Source organism: Tiliqua scincoides, chromosome 7, assembly GCF_035046505.1.
Source record: "Tiliqua scincoides isolate rTilSci1 chromosome 7, rTilSci1.hap2, whole genome shotgun sequence".
Classification (NCBI taxonomy): Eukaryota; Metazoa; Chordata; class Lepidosauria; order Squamata; family Scincidae; genus Tiliqua; species Tiliqua scincoides.
Window position 1 is genome coordinate 39,535,603 of NC_089827.1, and position 16,673 is coordinate 39,552,275.

General features: G+C 42.3%; 2 protein-coding genes across 2 annotated transcripts in view; one reads left to right on the top strand and one right to left on the bottom strand.

Annotated features, from left to right (window-relative positions):
• Positions 1 to 172: 172 nt before the first annotated feature.
• On the bottom strand, positions 173 to 12,007 carry STRAP (serine/threonine kinase receptor associated protein). The gene is made up of 10 exons (XM_066633766.1): positions 11,784 to 12,007; positions 10,001 to 10,136; positions 9,703 to 9,784; positions 8,841 to 8,913; positions 8,205 to 8,301; positions 6,878 to 7,015; positions 6,260 to 6,396; positions 2,344 to 2,493; positions 1,527 to 1,592; positions 173 to 970 (listed from the first exon to the last, which is right to left on the bottom strand). Exons 1-10 carry the CDS (start codon positions 11,893 to 11,895, stop codon positions 909 to 911), a joined length of 1,053 nt encoding a protein of 350 aa, XP_066489863.1. The 5' UTR covers positions 11,896 to 12,007; the 3' UTR covers positions 173 to 908.
• Positions 12,008 to 12,239: 232 nt separating this feature from the next.
• The window catches only part of EPS8 (EGFR pathway substrate 8, signaling adaptor), a 176,220-nt gene continuing 171,786 nt past the window's right edge, over positions 12,240 to 16,673 (top strand). The window contains exon 1 of the mRNA XM_066633376.1: positions 12,240 to 12,261. The gene's annotated coding sequence lies outside the window, so the exon portion shown is untranslated. The remainder of the gene's footprint in view (positions 12,262 to 16,673) is intronic.

Consider the following 16,673-nt stretch of genomic DNA (forward strand, 5'->3'; position numbering starts at 1 on the left):
TGTCTGGATGACAGATTATCCCTTAAACCCCTATTGTATTATTTCTCTATAACGCATGAATAATCTCCTGTACATACAAAATACATATTAATATGGTGAGAAGTCAATATTTTTGTTATGTATAAAGGCTAATCTGACAGTACTTAAAGAAAAAAGGATAGAAGACAATGTCTCAGCAATAAGGTTTTTCCATATTCAGAAATTTTATGAACCATTTCCACCATATGTATTATGTATAATCATGGCAATTACAATACATGCATCTTTGACATGTTATTTTAGAGACTTTTGACTATAAAAGTTTACCAGAAAAAAAAATACAAGCCTTGAACAGCAGGGCATCCAGTCACCTATCATGCAAACTACAACACGTTAGTCCTCTTTTCCCATTTAAAAACTCAAAATGCTCAACACTGTACTGCTAGGAAACAGAGCAATTAGCTTGTACTTTATGAGCTTCCTTTAGGAGTGTTGTGGTAGAGGAATTTTATTTTAGACTGTTGGAAACATATTGAGAAGTGGTGTATAACAAAAAAAAATCCCAAGCCAGTTATTTTACCACATAGCCCCATCTTTTGCCAACTCTTCCCACTTTCTGAGCACACACTATAAGCCATTACATTTCTTCCCAATAATAAACACTACAATGAGTTTATTGTACAAAGCTGGAAAAACTCTCAGTTGGCATGTTACATTCAGACAATAGGCAGCAGTGCCAGAAGACAGCAAAAACCGTTACTGCTTTGCCTAGGTCAGTATTCTCAGCGTTCTTATCAGTTCCAATGCCTTCTCATAAATGACTACCCATCTTTGCCTTAGGTACAGTGTACACCCTGGGAGGCTGCGGCATACGGCTGCTTTCTTGATTTAGTCTCAAAATGTCCATGTGTTGTTTACAGCAGTGAACATCAAGCCTTAACTTCAGGAGTTGTGCTGTAGATGGAATCCGAATTTTCAGAGCCAAGTTCTTCTGCAAGTTAAGGAGGAAAAGCACCAAGTTAATCCGACTCATTGTTATTCAAGAGTTCCACCATGTCCCCCTTAAATGTTTTGAAAAGTGTAACAAACATTACACTTTTAGTGTATTAGTGGTTAATGTATAAACATGGGATACAAGTTTCTTAGACAAAAGTACAGCCCAATCCTGCTCTTGACTGTGACACTGCAAGTCTCTGAATGCCACCAAGCAACACCCAGAGCATAGCATTAGGGCAGAGCTGCCCCAGACTCCTAACTAGTGTACCACCCCCTGGAGTACCTGGGGCACCAAGACTCCAAAGCCTCCTGCTCCCCCCCTCCAAGAATTTGCCCAGAGCTCCTTCCCTTCACTGGATTCTCACAACTATTACAAAGCTACAGCATCAATGGGAGTAACAGCCATGCAGGGAGCAATCTTCCACAACTACTTGCAGCGGCTTCAAGCAGAGATTAATACTGGATTGTACGCTTTGCTTTCCCTGAATAAATTACACTAAAATGTGTGCAGACACGATGATCTAAATCCATCATTAGTGTCAGTTCATTACCTAATTCTTCCTCTGCAGTCCCTGGAAGACCGACTTTTGGTTTAACCAGCTCTCCACCTTCTTCTTCTGTGGAAAAAGAAAACAAGAGTCCTCTTTTCATACCCTTTACTATGTCAAACACCAATTTTAAAACTACTGCCAATTTCTAAGGTAGAACTTAAAAGTTTTGCAGGTTCTCTTCCACTGCTGCATTTAAATACTTTACCAACTGATTTCAGGCAGGCTTTGTTCCTCTAACTGTTCCCCATCTTCTTCCACATACTACTGCTAGGCTTGATTCGAAGTCAATTTCATGAAACTTGCCGATTTAAGCAAGTGCTGAGTTTTGCACTGCCTTTCAGTTTTAGGTTGAACTTCAATAGCAATATAAAGAACAGTCCCACAGTGGCTGGGAAACCTGACTGATTTAGATCCAGTTTTGAGGTAGCATCAATCAAGGCTGTGTTACTTCAGATAGATTGCATGCTTTGCCATATAAAAGTCCCTTCCACACAGAAAAAAATTAGGTGCTAGGAAAAAAGCTCTGATCAAATATTCTTGCTAACATGCAATTTTCTATATACAGGGATTTCTTTTTTTTTTTTTTAATGGAGAGGTATTCTGTCTTAAGTTCTCTCAATTGTAGCCTGAACTTCAATTGAGAGCTAAGTCTTAAATCAATGCCATCAAATGACATTATACTGGTATGAATTTCAGTCAGATGTTATCAAAGTAACAAATAAGATAATGTTTTCAATACTATTTTATAATAATTAACTTGTCTTATTTTAAGACTTATTATACTATGCAGTTGCATCAGAAACATGTTTGTTCTTACCAGGAATCACACATTTCCAGAGACCATATGTTTTCCCTACTGTTGTCTGCCACAGTCGTAATGTTCCATCTTCAGAGCCACTAGCATACAACTCTCCATCTGGGCTAAATCTGACACAGTGAATGGGCCCAAAGTGTCCCTTGTAAGATTCTGCAGAAAAGGTACAACACAACAAGTGTTCAGGAAAGAAACATAACTACTGGGAGACACAAAAGATATACAAACAATGTCATGCAAGATCTTGTCTTATGCATTTGGGAAGATAATAACCAATTGCTTGCTTTGGGGGTTAAGATGAACGCTATTGCTCCTTCAAATCTGCAGCTGACTGCCTCAAGCAGCAGAACCCATAGCAGTGAAGCCCCATCCATTTATAACAGCAAGCTCCTTCAACCTTATATGGTACTGAGAGATCCTCCGTTGCTTGAGGTACATCTTCCTACCAAAAAGGGATGGGGTTTCATGACAACAGCAGTCACAAAACCTCTTCAGACAGTGCCCTGCTGGCAATGTAAAATTGGAAAAGCACCGCAGACAGCCTATAAGTCAACCCCACAGATAAGTCGAGGGCAGGCTTTGAGCCAACAATCATGGAATTTTCTATGACACTCAGATAAGTCAGGGGTTAAACTTAGGGGGCTGTCTGACTATAGTTTTGTCTGATTTTACCCAAGGCCAGATCCTGAAAAATAACCTACCACTAATTGTTACCTAAGAACTGTAGTCTCTAATTTATTTAAAACATAGGAAAAGATCCTAAGATACATTTTTATTCTTTTTAAATTCTGGTCTTCACCACCTTTTTGTAAACACTATCAGAGTATGTGCACTGTAAACTACATACCAGTAAAACAGTGGTTCTCAACCTGGTATTCATGTACCCCCAGGGACACTCAACAGGACCTTTAGGGGTACTTGAAAAAGAATGGAATAATGGCAAAAAAAGGCAGGCCGTGCTCCAGAATGCCTTGCAAGGACCAGCAAAGCAGGAAGGGATGTAGCTATTTGGCTGTGAAAGCCCCACCAATAGCTAGTTTTTGGTCATCAATTCATCTATGAACCAGTGATTGAAAACTAGCACAGTAAAAAAGCTGAAACATAATATGGAAAGTAATCAATCACCCAGAATTTCTCAGCTCACTTCTGGTGCAAAACAGTGCAAAGGCAGAGTCTTCTGTTCTTCAAACAGATGAAGAGAGAAAACACTGCGATAAATACATGAAGTCTGGGCTTTCATATGGAGGAGATGAGGGCTTGTACTATTAATTACAACCATTTTGCTAATATGAAGGGTACGATTTATGGAAATGGGCTGCCAAGGGATATGCAAGTGAAAAAGGTTGTGAACCACTGCAGGTGAAACATGAATCAATTCCACCTTTAAGGTGTCTGGCTGTTAAGCCAGAAGCTCTACATACAACATACAACCCATAACACATAACTGAGAGTGAGCAATTCAATTTACAGCAGAGAGATGAGATATTTGCAACCCTTTTTACTCAAAAGCAGACCCACTGCTTTCCATGGGTGTTATTCTTAAGTAATGGCGCACTGAATTGTAGCCCGAGCAGGAGGATCCTATCCTGGTGTTTCAAAAAACAGACCTGCTTTGCAAGCATTTGCAAAGCATAACCAGGCTGCAGCAGAAGGAAGGAGAATAAAAGGTTAACTTTGGCTGGAATGTCCCAGGAAAATTACTATAGGAACTAACGAGGTGCCTGCCTGAGTTGAGCAGAGAAACTAAACTTTTCAGCATTGAAAGGTTCTGCCTTCTGATTGACCCGGAGATAAGGTGAAGTGATAATTGGAGCTTGATTACTTGGCAAAAATTTCACGTACTGTACGTGAGTATCTACAGTATTACTTGAACCTATAATCAGCACTACACCTACTCTAAACTGCAGACAAATTATCTCATGGCAAAACAAGCCACCCACCAGAGGGCCACAAGATGACAAGCTAGAGCAAAAGAAGCAAAAGTGCTTCTTTTTCTTGCTACATTCCTTACATAAAATATACATGGTAAAATTAGAATAGTTTTGGGGTCTTAAACAATTTGCGATAAATGTGCAAAACATTAAACAATGTCAGTTGTGGACAAAAGGGACACCTAGAAGTTGCAAACATTTTCCAAGTCCCGCTATGAGGCATTTGTTGTTTGTGAGTGACAAAAGCTACAGAAAGCAAGATGCACAAGGCACCTAGTACAATGTTTGATACATTTTGCACATTTTAACTTGCAGTAGTGTTATTACTCAGGCCTGCACCACAATTACTAACCAATTCAAATACTAACCCTACAAATACTAGCCAACTGGCTGAGATTATCCACTTCTGAAGCCCTGAAACCAGTATCTTAATTGTTGTTTAGCTCTCAGTTTCTTCTTCTTTCTCCTTTCCTGGCTCCGATTATTTCCTTCCTCCTGCAGTCTCAACTTTCACAAGTGGTTAGCAGTAGCTGCCTCAAAAATATCCCCCTGAATTTGACACACAACATTTTCCATTTTGCACCCTTCTTCTTGACAATTAAAGGAAAAGTTTAGTGGTGAGGAAAGAGGAGTTGAGGAGGAGACTATCAGAGAAGAACGGAAATTAATGTACAGATGGGACCTCAGAATCCACTGGGGTTTGGTTCTGGGACTCCCCGCAGGTACTAAAAAAGATGTTAAATAAAAGCAGTTAAAACAAAAAACAACCATGAGTCAGTCGGACAATCAATTAGAACCGCTATTTTGCAGCTCGTGCCAAGAAAAGTGACCCCCCCTTCACCCTGACTTGTGGTTAGCAATTAATCACTTCTGCATTCCATATTTCAGCAAACCAGGGCGAGGGGGGGGGTCACTTTTGTCAGAGCAAGCTTCAAAATAGCAGTTCTAATAATCTGACTCTCTAGAACAGGGTTGCCCAAACCCCGGCCCGGGGCCCACTTGCAGCCTTCAGGGGCTAACAATCCGGCCCACGGGGAGCCCCCAGTCTCCAACGAGCCTCTGGCCCTCCAGAGACTTGCTGCAGTCCGTGCTGGCCCGACGCAACTGCTCTCAGCATGAGGGTGACTGTTTGACCTCTCACCTGAGCTGTGGGGCAAGGACTCCTTTCACTACTTGCTGTTTCACATCTGTGATGCAGCAGTGGCAGAAAAGGAAAGGCTGGCCTTGCTTTGTGCAAGGCCTTTTATTGGCCCTGAACTACTACAAGACCTTCATTCATTCATATAAGTAAAATCTCTAATAAATTCATTTATGTAAATTTATTCAAATTTTAAATGTAAATTTCCCCACCCCCTGACACAGTGTCAGAGAGATGATGTGGCCCTCCTGCCAAAATGTCTGGACACCCCTGCTCTAGAAAAGCGGTTTTAAGAACGGGAATGTAAAGGGACTTTTTTACCCTTCTCCAGGGATCAGCAGATTCTTTATCTGCAATGGCATCAGTTTTTAGTCCAACCCATGAATAGAAAAATCAGTGTATAAAAGAGTTGGACTTGTACATCTGTTTGCCTATTATAAATCTCAGCCACTGTAAGACTGTGGTATACGGGATTGCACATACCTGCTTAAGCCTTCTTGACAACAGTTACAGGAGTATAGGAATTTCAATAATACAGAAGTCTACTCCTCTAAAAAGTGTTAAGCAACAATATGGTAATTTAGTACAATCCGGTAGTTTCTGACTTGAGCCAAGCATACTCATCCCACCCCAGAAAATCACCATCTCTACAAAAAACCATCTGACAAGTCAAAAGTGATACAAATATTGCAGGTTGCATCATTTCCATACCTACTGTCCCTTTACCATGAAATGTGGAGGCTAATACAACTTAAACCTTTGGCATTAGCAGTCAATTGCTAATGTGGCATTAAAATTTAATACCAAATTGCTAATGACAATTAAACCTTTGGCATTAGCAGTTACCTACCTAGTTCTTCACCACTGTTATAATCATACTTATAAAGCTTAAAGTCTTCACCACCTGCAACTAGACACTCTTTCTCAGGGTGAAGGGATGCAGAATTAATGGTTGCAGGAGCTTCAAATGATTTAATCTGTTCCAGCCTGTGGAGAGGGGAAAAAAGCTTCAAACAATGGAACTGAAAAATGGGCATCGAGTTTGTACAGATACACACACACAAGGTGCCACAGGAAGTATTCAAAGTAATTTCACTTGTTCTGGGGTGTCTAGTGACAAATACACAAGTTTAAAATTTGACAAGTTTGTTTCTGAACAATACAAAATCATCTGCTTGCTCCATTTGTTTTTATATTCATTTTTTCATGTTTTAATGTTTAAAGAAACCAGCAGAAATAAGTTTTTCATTCTATACTGCAAATTGTATAAAGAAAGCGAGGTTTGAAACCAGAAAATAACACTGCAATTACAGCTTCAATTTTACAGATAATCTGTATATTTATTTTCATAACAAAGAAGAAATAAACTGAAAGACAGAAATGATCTAGCATAGCAGAATGAAAGAACGTTTCTTATTTGCTTCTACTATCGCAAATAACATTTCTAAAAAAACAAACACAAACTTACGTTTCTGCACTATGAAATGCAATGGTTTTTCCATAGGTGATCACTAGTATCTCCCCTTCTGGAACATACTCCATGCTGCTCACAGACATGGCAACATTTACTGCCTTTATCTCTGTCATTGTACTTCTGTCCCAGAGTCTACAGTGAAGAAATCAAATTTGCTTAGCTTACGCTAATTTAAATGTAGACTACATTCCCAAATTTTTCCAGATCAAAGACTACCTGTCATCATGGCTACCTGTCATCATGCCCACCTAGACAATTACACTGTACCTAAAGAACATGGTCAGTGGGCACACTGTGCTTCCAGTTTCCACAAGCCTATCACATGATTTTTATATAAGCTCAAATTACTCCTCAAGTATTATGAGTCTTCTGAGTTTAGGTGGGTGGGTCCAAAGTCCTCCACAGACTGAAGACTCTGGGTACCCAGGATCTTCAGCCTAAGGCAGCACTTTGACAGCTGTTACAAGTTATTAGATTTGAGAGGTAGCAGAAGAACAAAAGATGCTTAAAATGAAACATCCTTTGTAAAATTAAATGGCACCAGCTTCATTATAACCATGATGTGTATACTCTATATTTCTGAATTTATGAGAGCAGTCTGAGGCTAAGAGGCAAAGAAGGAAGGCCCATAGCCAGGGAGACAGACCAGGGACACACTACACTTGCTCCCAGTGTGGAAGGGATTGTCACTCCCGAATCGGCCTTTTCAGCCACACTAGACGCTGTGTCAGAACCACCTTTCAGAGCGCGATACCAGAGTCTTTCGAGACTGAAGGTTGCCAACAAAAATCAAAACATGAGAGCAGTAAAAAACTCTCCAACAACCACTCAATTTTTCCTACATTTTACAAAACAGTACTTTCTTTCAAAACCACATATGGTATAACAATATTAAAAACATGTAAGGTAGTATATGGGCAGTTCCGCAGACTACAACAATAATTCAATTCTGTTGTATGCCACCTTGACAATAGATTGAGATGTAGAATATAATTTTTAATTTACTGCCAGTAGAAAGGCAGTAAAAATATTTGCTGTCACGTGATGGACCACGATTTAACATTCAGGTAGATTAGGTCTGCATACCTATACACACTTAAAAGGGAATAAGTCTCACTAAAGTCAATGCGAGTTCTGAATAGATAACATATACAACCGTGCTTCAAATAAAATAGCATGCTCTTTGCTGCAGGTAAACATTCCAATTGAAATATCAGTGGTCTGGCATGAATCCGAAAGACTGCTCTGTGCTGATGGCAAGAGCCACAGACGCAAGCCCAAGACAACAGCATTTGTGAAAGCATGAGATGTTCCTTCTTACCTGACAGTTTTATCATCAGCTGATAGGATCTGTTTGTCATCACTGCTCCACAGAGCCTTTTTAATACCAGACGTGTGGCCACTGATCGTTTGAGGCTCTAAAAATTAAAGCAAGCATCTTGGAATTTAGCAAGAAATCTCTAGCCTTAACACTTCATCATGATAATTTTCTCTTAATGTGATCAATCATAAGTACACTTTCTATAAGCATAATTTATGACAGTACACATACAGGATAGGAGAGTTCTACTGCATTTTTACAGTATTTATGTAATAGAATGTCAATACAACCTTCATTTTTTTTCCTGAGCATAACTTCAAACTATAACTGCAAAGAGCCTAAGAATGGATAGTACAGACCACTACCTTTTATGTGAGAACTCAAATACACAAGGCTCTTCTTGAACTAGATACAAGTTTATGAGCCACTGCTCGCTTTACACTCAAGCTGCAAGAGGAATTATAGCTCATAAAATATATCACCATATGGTATATGTCAGAGGTTTGAGTCCTGACAAATTCTGAGTTCCATTAAAATTAGCATTACTCTCATTAAGACTGTGACTAGCATAGTTGATTAATTTTAAACTTTTGATCTTGGTCAGTTTATCAAATGAACAAGAAGAGAAAAACCCACCTGCCTCTGGCTTGCTTAAGTCATAGATACGCAACAATTTATCTTGTCCACCTGTCAGCAGGTAATTGCTGTCCTAGAGAAGAAAAATGAAGACTGTCAAGGTTTCTTCATCCATACCTCACTAGTGTATTATGTCAGTGGTTACCAAACTGGGCCAGGACCCACCAGTGGGCCACAACCCAATTTTTGGTTGGTCACAAAACTGACAAGGTAAATGTATTGAGCCCTATGTAAAACAAAACACAGCTGCACATGTGCCTTAGTTGACCTCGAAGGGCACACCAAAGGGAACTCAAATCAAATTTGTTTTGGGAACTCAAATGCCAACAGAATGGCCCAATGAAAGCAGGCCACAACAAACTTTCAAGAAGGAAGACTTGCTGCCCCCCCCCCAGCTGACAAGGAAAATGTATTCAGCCCTATGGAAACTAAGACATGTGCATGTTTACTCATGAGTAAACAAGTGTGCCTAGGTTCTTATCAAATGTCAGGTGAACAGGAATGCAAGGTCACCAGAATGTTCCTGATCCTATGGATGTGGAGGTCAACAAATACTCCAGAAGGCAAATCCCCCCCCCCCCATAGTAAAAAGGATAAAAACAGAGGCTTGAGTGGCTGCAAAGTGAAACTTTTTTTAAATCTCATAAAGCTAGGTGGTCCTGATAGTGTCATTTTAAAAAGTGGGTCCTGTGCTAAAATGTTTGGGAACCACTATACTCTGTTATATTAAAACCATCCATACTACTCCTAGAGTCTTTTTGGTTTTTCTTTAAGACTAGTTTTATTCACCACCAGTATGAAATTCTTTTCATATGAAACAAACCAACAGACTCAAACTTGGAACGGAGACATTTTACTATACCTGAGTGAAGTCCACAGATTTGACAATGTGCTTGTGAGCCAATGTGATTAGTTCATCTCCTGAAACACCATCCCACACTTTGCTGAAACAAAACAACAGAGTGACCTACTAGTTTAAAATACTTGCATCACACAGAGGTTTTTGACACAGTGGCAGTGATTTCCTGACAAAGTCTAAAATTTAATAACCTGAAAAAACAGAAAACCAACATCCAGGTATAGTAAAGGAAAAGAAATAGCAAAAGAAATAGCAGAAGCATGTAGAAAGCTTCAATGTTAACTACAGGATTTTCACTTACGCTGTAAAATCTGCAGCTGCAGTAGCTGCTTTAGTTGCATCCTTATTCAAAGTAGCTCCCCAGACAGCTCCCTTGTGACCCAGAAATGTTCCAATCCAGTCGCCTGTGTCACCCTGACGGAGCATAGGTTTACCATCTGAACAACAAAAAAACATGGTTTTGTTATCCTATTAAATAAAAATGATGCAAAACATGTGTCAGCAAAACCTGGTATAGAAATACTCATAGAAAACACTTCCCAGTCTACAGGAATAAAGAAGTCCTTGATACTTTGGCCAAAGACTCTTGGGAACCAATTTACAGCTCAAGCACTTCTGATCTTGCAAGGACTTAACTCACTTTGAATGTGTGTAGATAACTCAGTGGTGCTCATCCCAGAGTACTGGGCTGACATCTTCTAAACATCTGGTGTGTGTGTGTGGGTGTGGGTGTGCACATGTGTATCGATAGATATATTAGATAATCTCCAATCATTTGATACATTGGTTAAGATTGATTTGAATTGAGAGCGGAGTATAACCCCAAAAGGTAAAATCCTAGCCAACACAGAACATAGCCTGCAAAATATGCAGTATTTACTACAACCATCTATGCATGCATACGCACATGTACATTTCTTTTCATAACTTAGGAAACTTTATATTTTAGCACATGGTAACACAGATGGCTAGAACATCAATGTGGCATAGATGCACACAACTGAAAACAAAACAGGGGTCACTGCCACTCTAAATTTGCAGAATTTGCCACCATATGGAACCCAAAAGCTCCACCTATTTAGAGATACTTTAAACTGCCAGGCACTATGGAATTTGATTTGTTCCATAGTTCAGGGGTGTCAAACACAAGGCACATGGGCCAAATGCGGCCCCCAGAAGCAATTTACAGCCCCCATTATAATTGGGCTCTCCCAGTTTGATCATTAGGCTCCCTCATATCTTGAAACTATAAACAAGATTTGCCCACTTTCTCTTCTGCCATTTGCAGTTAATGAATTTCTATGTGAGAACCAAGTGCTTATTTCTGGCCACCACCTGCAGGCACCACGAATGCTAACTTTGGCCCTGCGTAGGAAAGGAGTTTGACATCCCTGCAGCAGCTGCCACTAACAGAAGATGACTCTGCCTGTGAGGAAGCGAGACTCTTCTCCCTCCGTGATGGAAGTCAAGATGCCACATACAAAACTCCCAAGCTGTTTCCCATCAAGGCACTGCCCAGGCCCAGGCCTGATCAGTCAGCAAGGCAGCTGCACCACAAGCCCTCAGAGGATGGCCCTGGTCAGGGTTGACTAAGCGCCTCCCACTACTTTCATCCCACTCAAAAAGGCCTCAGGCAGCAATCAGTTGATGTGTGTGTGTGTGTGTGTGTGTGTATATATATATAGTGTGTGTATATATACACACACCCTGTGCACATATATGTGTATATACACTAGGTGTGTATGCTTATGTATACGCATACATGTATATACACTGTGTGTATGCTTATGTGTATATATATGCACACACTGTACATATACACACACATACACCTATATACATACATACGTGCGCATATATAATGTGTGTATGCTTATGTGTACATATATACACACACTGCACATATAAATACATCCATAGACACACATATATAAATACATACACGTGTATTTATATATATCACGTGTGTATCCACACAAAGCCTACACGTGCAAAGCCCCCCTCCCCGAGGCCTGGAGACCCTCCGCACGCACACACACGTGTCTACACGTGCCTCCTGCCCCCCCCCCGGCCCGGGCGCGCACCTTTGCAGGCGCTGATGAGGAAGAATCCGTAGGGGGTGATGCCGCTGAAGGCGAGGTCCACGACGGGCCGCGTGTGGCCGGAGCAGGTCAGCGGGGTCTGCCGCATCGCCATGGCGGAGGGCGGGCGGGAGGAGCGGGGAGGCCACGCACGCGAAGAGACTGCCTGGCGGTAGAGGCGGAGGGAGCGACGGCGCCGGCAGCGGAAGTGACGTCAACGGAAGCAGTAAGTGCGCCGCGGAACTAGAGACGAGCGCTTCCGGCCCCGCCTCCCTCGTTCAGCTGGCGAGCCATAGAGATGAGGGAACAGAACGTTCTCTCCCTTCCTCCCCCCTGCCACCTCCCCCCTGTGGCCTCCTTTGCCATGGAAACCAGCGCTGTGTGTGACGCTCGCCTTTTATCCACCCCCTCCTGCACCGCCAAGGGCCGCACAGCTTCTATGCAAAGCGAATGCGAGGGCAGTCCTGGAGCCGCATAAAACGTGAGCTGTCCCTTTAAGAGGCGGCCAACGCCTTCCCGACCATCAGCAGGCACTGCGCATGCGCAGCCTTCTTGCCTGCGCCTCTGCCACCCTGGCAGGTGAACGTTCGGAGTGGGCGGGGTGGTGCAGTTCTGGCGTGAGAGCCGGTGGGCTGCACCGCTCCTGAGAGGGGCCGCTTAAGGAAAAGCTATCTGCAAGCACAAAGCCAGCCTGGTAGAGGAAGGCTGCAACCCTGTGCAGGTCTACTCAGAAGTAAGGCCCATTACAGTCAGTGGGGCTTACACCCAGGAAAGTGTGGATAGGATTGCAGCCTCACAGCCCAACCCTATGCAGGTCTACTCAGAAGTCAGTCCCACTATAGTCAATGGGGCAATTATTATATATATTATATATAATATATATAATATACATATATAATATATATATAATAATATATAACATATATATACTCCCAGGCAAGTGTGGATAGCATTACAGCCTACAGTCCTATCCACACTTTCCTGGGAGTAAGCCCCATTGACTATAATGGGACTTACTTCTGAGTAGGCAGGCATAGGGTTGGGCTCTAAGATGCTTCCTCTGTGTTTATTCACATTTCATACTGCCTTCCTCCCCCACTTATTTTTGCTTGCAGGGAATGCATTAAATGCAGGCACGTTCAATGTGTGGTCCAGTGTTTCTCAACCAGTGGTGCTTGTACCACCTGTGGTACTTGAGGTGGTGTCTGGTGATGCTCACAGAGCCCTCACCAGTACTCACAGGATCCTGGTGATACTCATGGCACCCCTGGCAGTGAGACCAGCAATGCAACATGACAAGCAGCAGTAGGAGGTTCAGCAGGCAGACCTCCAGCACGTGCTTTTCGCATGCTCTAAAAAGCTCTCCTGTCCATTTTGAGCCTCTTACCACTGCTTGTTGCAGTGTGTCTGGCCTCCCAATTCTGAAATAACTGGCGATGCCATCATTGCCAGTTATTTCGAGTGTTAGTTGCAATAGGCGGATGATGTGAAGTGGTATAGCAGGGGACCAGCACTCATGTAGTTCACCATCTGCCGTTTAAAGTAAGAGACAGGCCATTCTACTGCCTAGACCAGGCTGACACCCAACTCCCCAGTTGTGCTGGCATGGCCATAGTAGTGGCATGCAGTTGCTCTGAACAGTGCATGTCGAGTTTGTGCGTGAAAATAGCCTCAGGAATTGAGGCAGAAGGTGCAAGGGAATGTAGTGTGTTGATATCCACGTGCACTAGTAAATTCTGCTTGCATGCGGCAAATACAGATCCACCACCTTCCTAGCTAGTCTTGGAATGGCCCCCAAGGTTGATTCAAATGCATAAAGGAGCAACTGAATTCTCACAGGCTAACATGCTATCCCGATTGTTTCTGAATTGTTCCTTCTACTCCCCCTTACTCCATGCTAGACTAGAATGTGGTCCTCTACTGTGAGTTTTGCCTGACAGATACAAAAGTATTTCATATCCAATCTAATCAGGGTAATTTGTGCTACTGTACTTCTTTACTAGCAAGTGTGTGAATGGCAGGAGGAGGCTCTGGGCCCCCAGTTTTCAGAGAGGGCTACCCCAAAGAACTGGCTTTTCATCTGGAAACTGATTTTTAAATCAGCCATACCATTTTTAATATGGTTTTTACAGGGTTTTCTACCACCTCAATATATTGATTTCCCTGCTAAGGGCCCAATCCTAACCAAATTTCCAGCTCCAACACAGCTGTGCCACCAGGGCATGTGCTCCATCCTGGAGCCCTCCATGGAGGCCTCCCCAAGTTAAGGGAACATTTGTTCCTGTTCCTTGATGCTGCGTTGCAGCTGCATCAGTGCTAGAAAGTTGGATAGGATTGGGCCCTTAGGCTGTAATTCTGTACATGTTTCCTGGGAGTAAGCCCCATTGAACACAATGGAACTTATTTCTGAGCAGACATGTATAGGAATATGCTGCAAATCTTTCTAGCCAGTTTAATTTTAATGGAGATTTTTATGAGAAGTAACTATACCTGTCTCTTCAGAAGTAAGCCCCATTAAGTTGAATGGACTATACTCCCAGTGTATATTGGTTTGCAGCCTAAAAGATTGAATCACAGCCCAATCCTATGCATGTTTACTCAGAAGTAAGTCTCATTAGTGTCAATAGGGCTTACTCCCAGGAAAATGTGGATAGGATTGGGCTGTAAGTGAATTCAAAAGATTGAATAAGTTTACCCACACCCATCGTTCTGTTTCATATATAAGGAACTACAGTATTTTAACTTCTTTCCCTTGAGCCTCTTGACAAATGTATTATGTGTTTTGTTGATTTCAAGTGCTGGCTGTGGATTATGCTTGGTTTACAGCCTGATCCTATCCATGTCTACTCAGAAGTAAGTCCCATTAGAGTCAATGGGGCTTACTCCCAGGAAAGTGTGGATAGGATTGCGCTGTCAATTAGCAGAACTGTCTTCTTAAATTAAAAAAAAAAATTAAAATTTAATTTTTAAAATTTAATAGCTGACTTTTTTTGTTTAAGTATTACGGACACTTAGGCGGCACAGTCTTTTAGAAATAAAAGAATAAAATCCAAGGTCAGCAACATTGACTTTGTACAAACACTGGAATAAGCAACAAATCTGTGCAATTGGAACAGCGATGCTAATGAAGGCAAGCTGTGCTGTGCAGGAATGTTTGCCTTTATTGGTCCCACAGCTTGGCTTATAATTTAATTTTCTATACAATTGGCCTGCAATTTGCCCTCTGTGCAAAGCAGTGATATGATATCCAGTTGGGGAGATATAAACTTTCAAACAGTCAGAGAAAGGTCATAAATATCTCAGGCACAATGGCAAGCCAGAGCTGAAGACCCCCTTGGGAAATAGCAGACCTGATAACATTGAGCCATATTAAAAGTTTTTACAGGCCAGACCATACCTATTTACAGGGGGCAACAGATTTGCCAGGATGACAGATTTGATTCCTCACTTGATTCCTCTCTCAGCTGAACTGGTCAGGTTCCTGCTAGCTGTAGGCTTATTGTGTTGCTTAATGCCAGATCAGTCAGTATGGGCCCTTGACCATCTGGGTTTTTATTCTGGAGCATCAAACCAATCTGGTTTGTCTCACCAAGACCTGACTCAATGAAAGGAAAGGAATTGCTCTCCCAGCTTTATCTACCAGGTTTGGGGGTATTGCAACAACTCGCCTGCAGGAGTGGGGAGGCAGAGTCACAACATCTTATTATGAATCTTTCTCCCCGTCCAGGTGTCCAGTCCAGCATTTGATTTGAGTGCCTGTTTCTGAGCATGGGCATTTGAGATGGGATTTAGATTCTGTTGCTGAACTCCCCACCCTGCTGCAAAACCATCTCCCTGTCTGGGCTGCTTGGGGTGGTCTTGGATGTGATGTTGGAGTCCCCAGGCCAGTGTTTCTCAAACTGTGGGTTCTAAAAGTTTGAGAACCACTGCCCTAGGCTTTTAGTACTGGGGGTCTTTAACATCTATTCTGAGGCCCCCTCCCCCAATGCATCTTGGGATTTCACAACCACCCTGATAGCTATGAACCTTTCTCAATTAATGTTTGCTTCCACAGGTCATCCTCTGGAGCTGGTGTTGACTACTGGGCTGGAGGCTAGTGGGGAGGGGGGTGGAAGTGGGAAAGATTCAGATAATACTTTTGTAATGTCAGATCATTACCTTCAGCTGGTTGCAAAGATGGCCAGTGACGTCACTAGGTGACGCACTGCAGCTTGGCTGATCGGCACAGCTGCGCAGTCCCTTGCAGGGCATGTCTCTCTTCTTGCCAGCCACCCATGGGGCCTAAGGGTGCAAATTTAAGCAGAGTACTGTGGCAATTTATCCTTTCTCAAATTGCTCCCCACCAACCCCCTGCTAGTTTGCTGCTAGCAATAAAATAGGAGCAGAAGCAGTAAAAAGATTTCAGAGAAAAAGCATTCAATGTACAGTTTAAAAACATGCAAAGTAGCCACAAAATCCTTGTGCGTGCATTTAGGATTCATTTATGCTGGCATAGGGACTTTGTGGCTACCCTGTACATCTCTTTTAGTGGTATAGGCGCTAGACTTTGGAACAGGGCAATCTAGAGCCATTTCCTTTACAAAAGGGGGTGGGGGTGAATGGATGCACATGTGCATGGTGGACTTCATGCATCTGGAATAGCTCATGCAGAGTGGGCCTGGTCTTTGGAAGGCAAGGAGAGAGAGACAGAGGAAGCAAGGTAAAGCCACACTGCCGCAGGTCACAGAGAACAAAAGTAAAGATCTGAGACAGGTGCCTCTCTGTCATCCGCCTCCTGGATAATATACTGCCCTGTATATTTACAGTGTCCTGTAAATGGTGTTGCACCAACCTTCCAACAAAGACCAACCCTTTAAAATTTAAAGATTTAAAATACAGTAACATTAGTCTCAG

Excerpts from the sequence above, each read along its gene's own strand:
- STRAP (XM_066633766.1), bottom strand. The coding sequence starts at position 11,895 with ATGGCGATGCGGCAGACCCCGCTGACCTGCTCCGGCCACACGCGGCCC. Across the intron at positions 6,397-6,877 it reads GCATTTCATAGTGCAGAAAC|GCTGGAACAGATTAAATCAT; the intron begins GTAAGTTTGTGT and ends CCCTCTCCACAG. Across the intron at positions 971-1,526 it reads GACTGCAGAGGAAGAATTAG|AAGAACTTGGCTCTGAAAAT; the intron begins GTAATGAACTGA and ends CTTAACTTGCAG.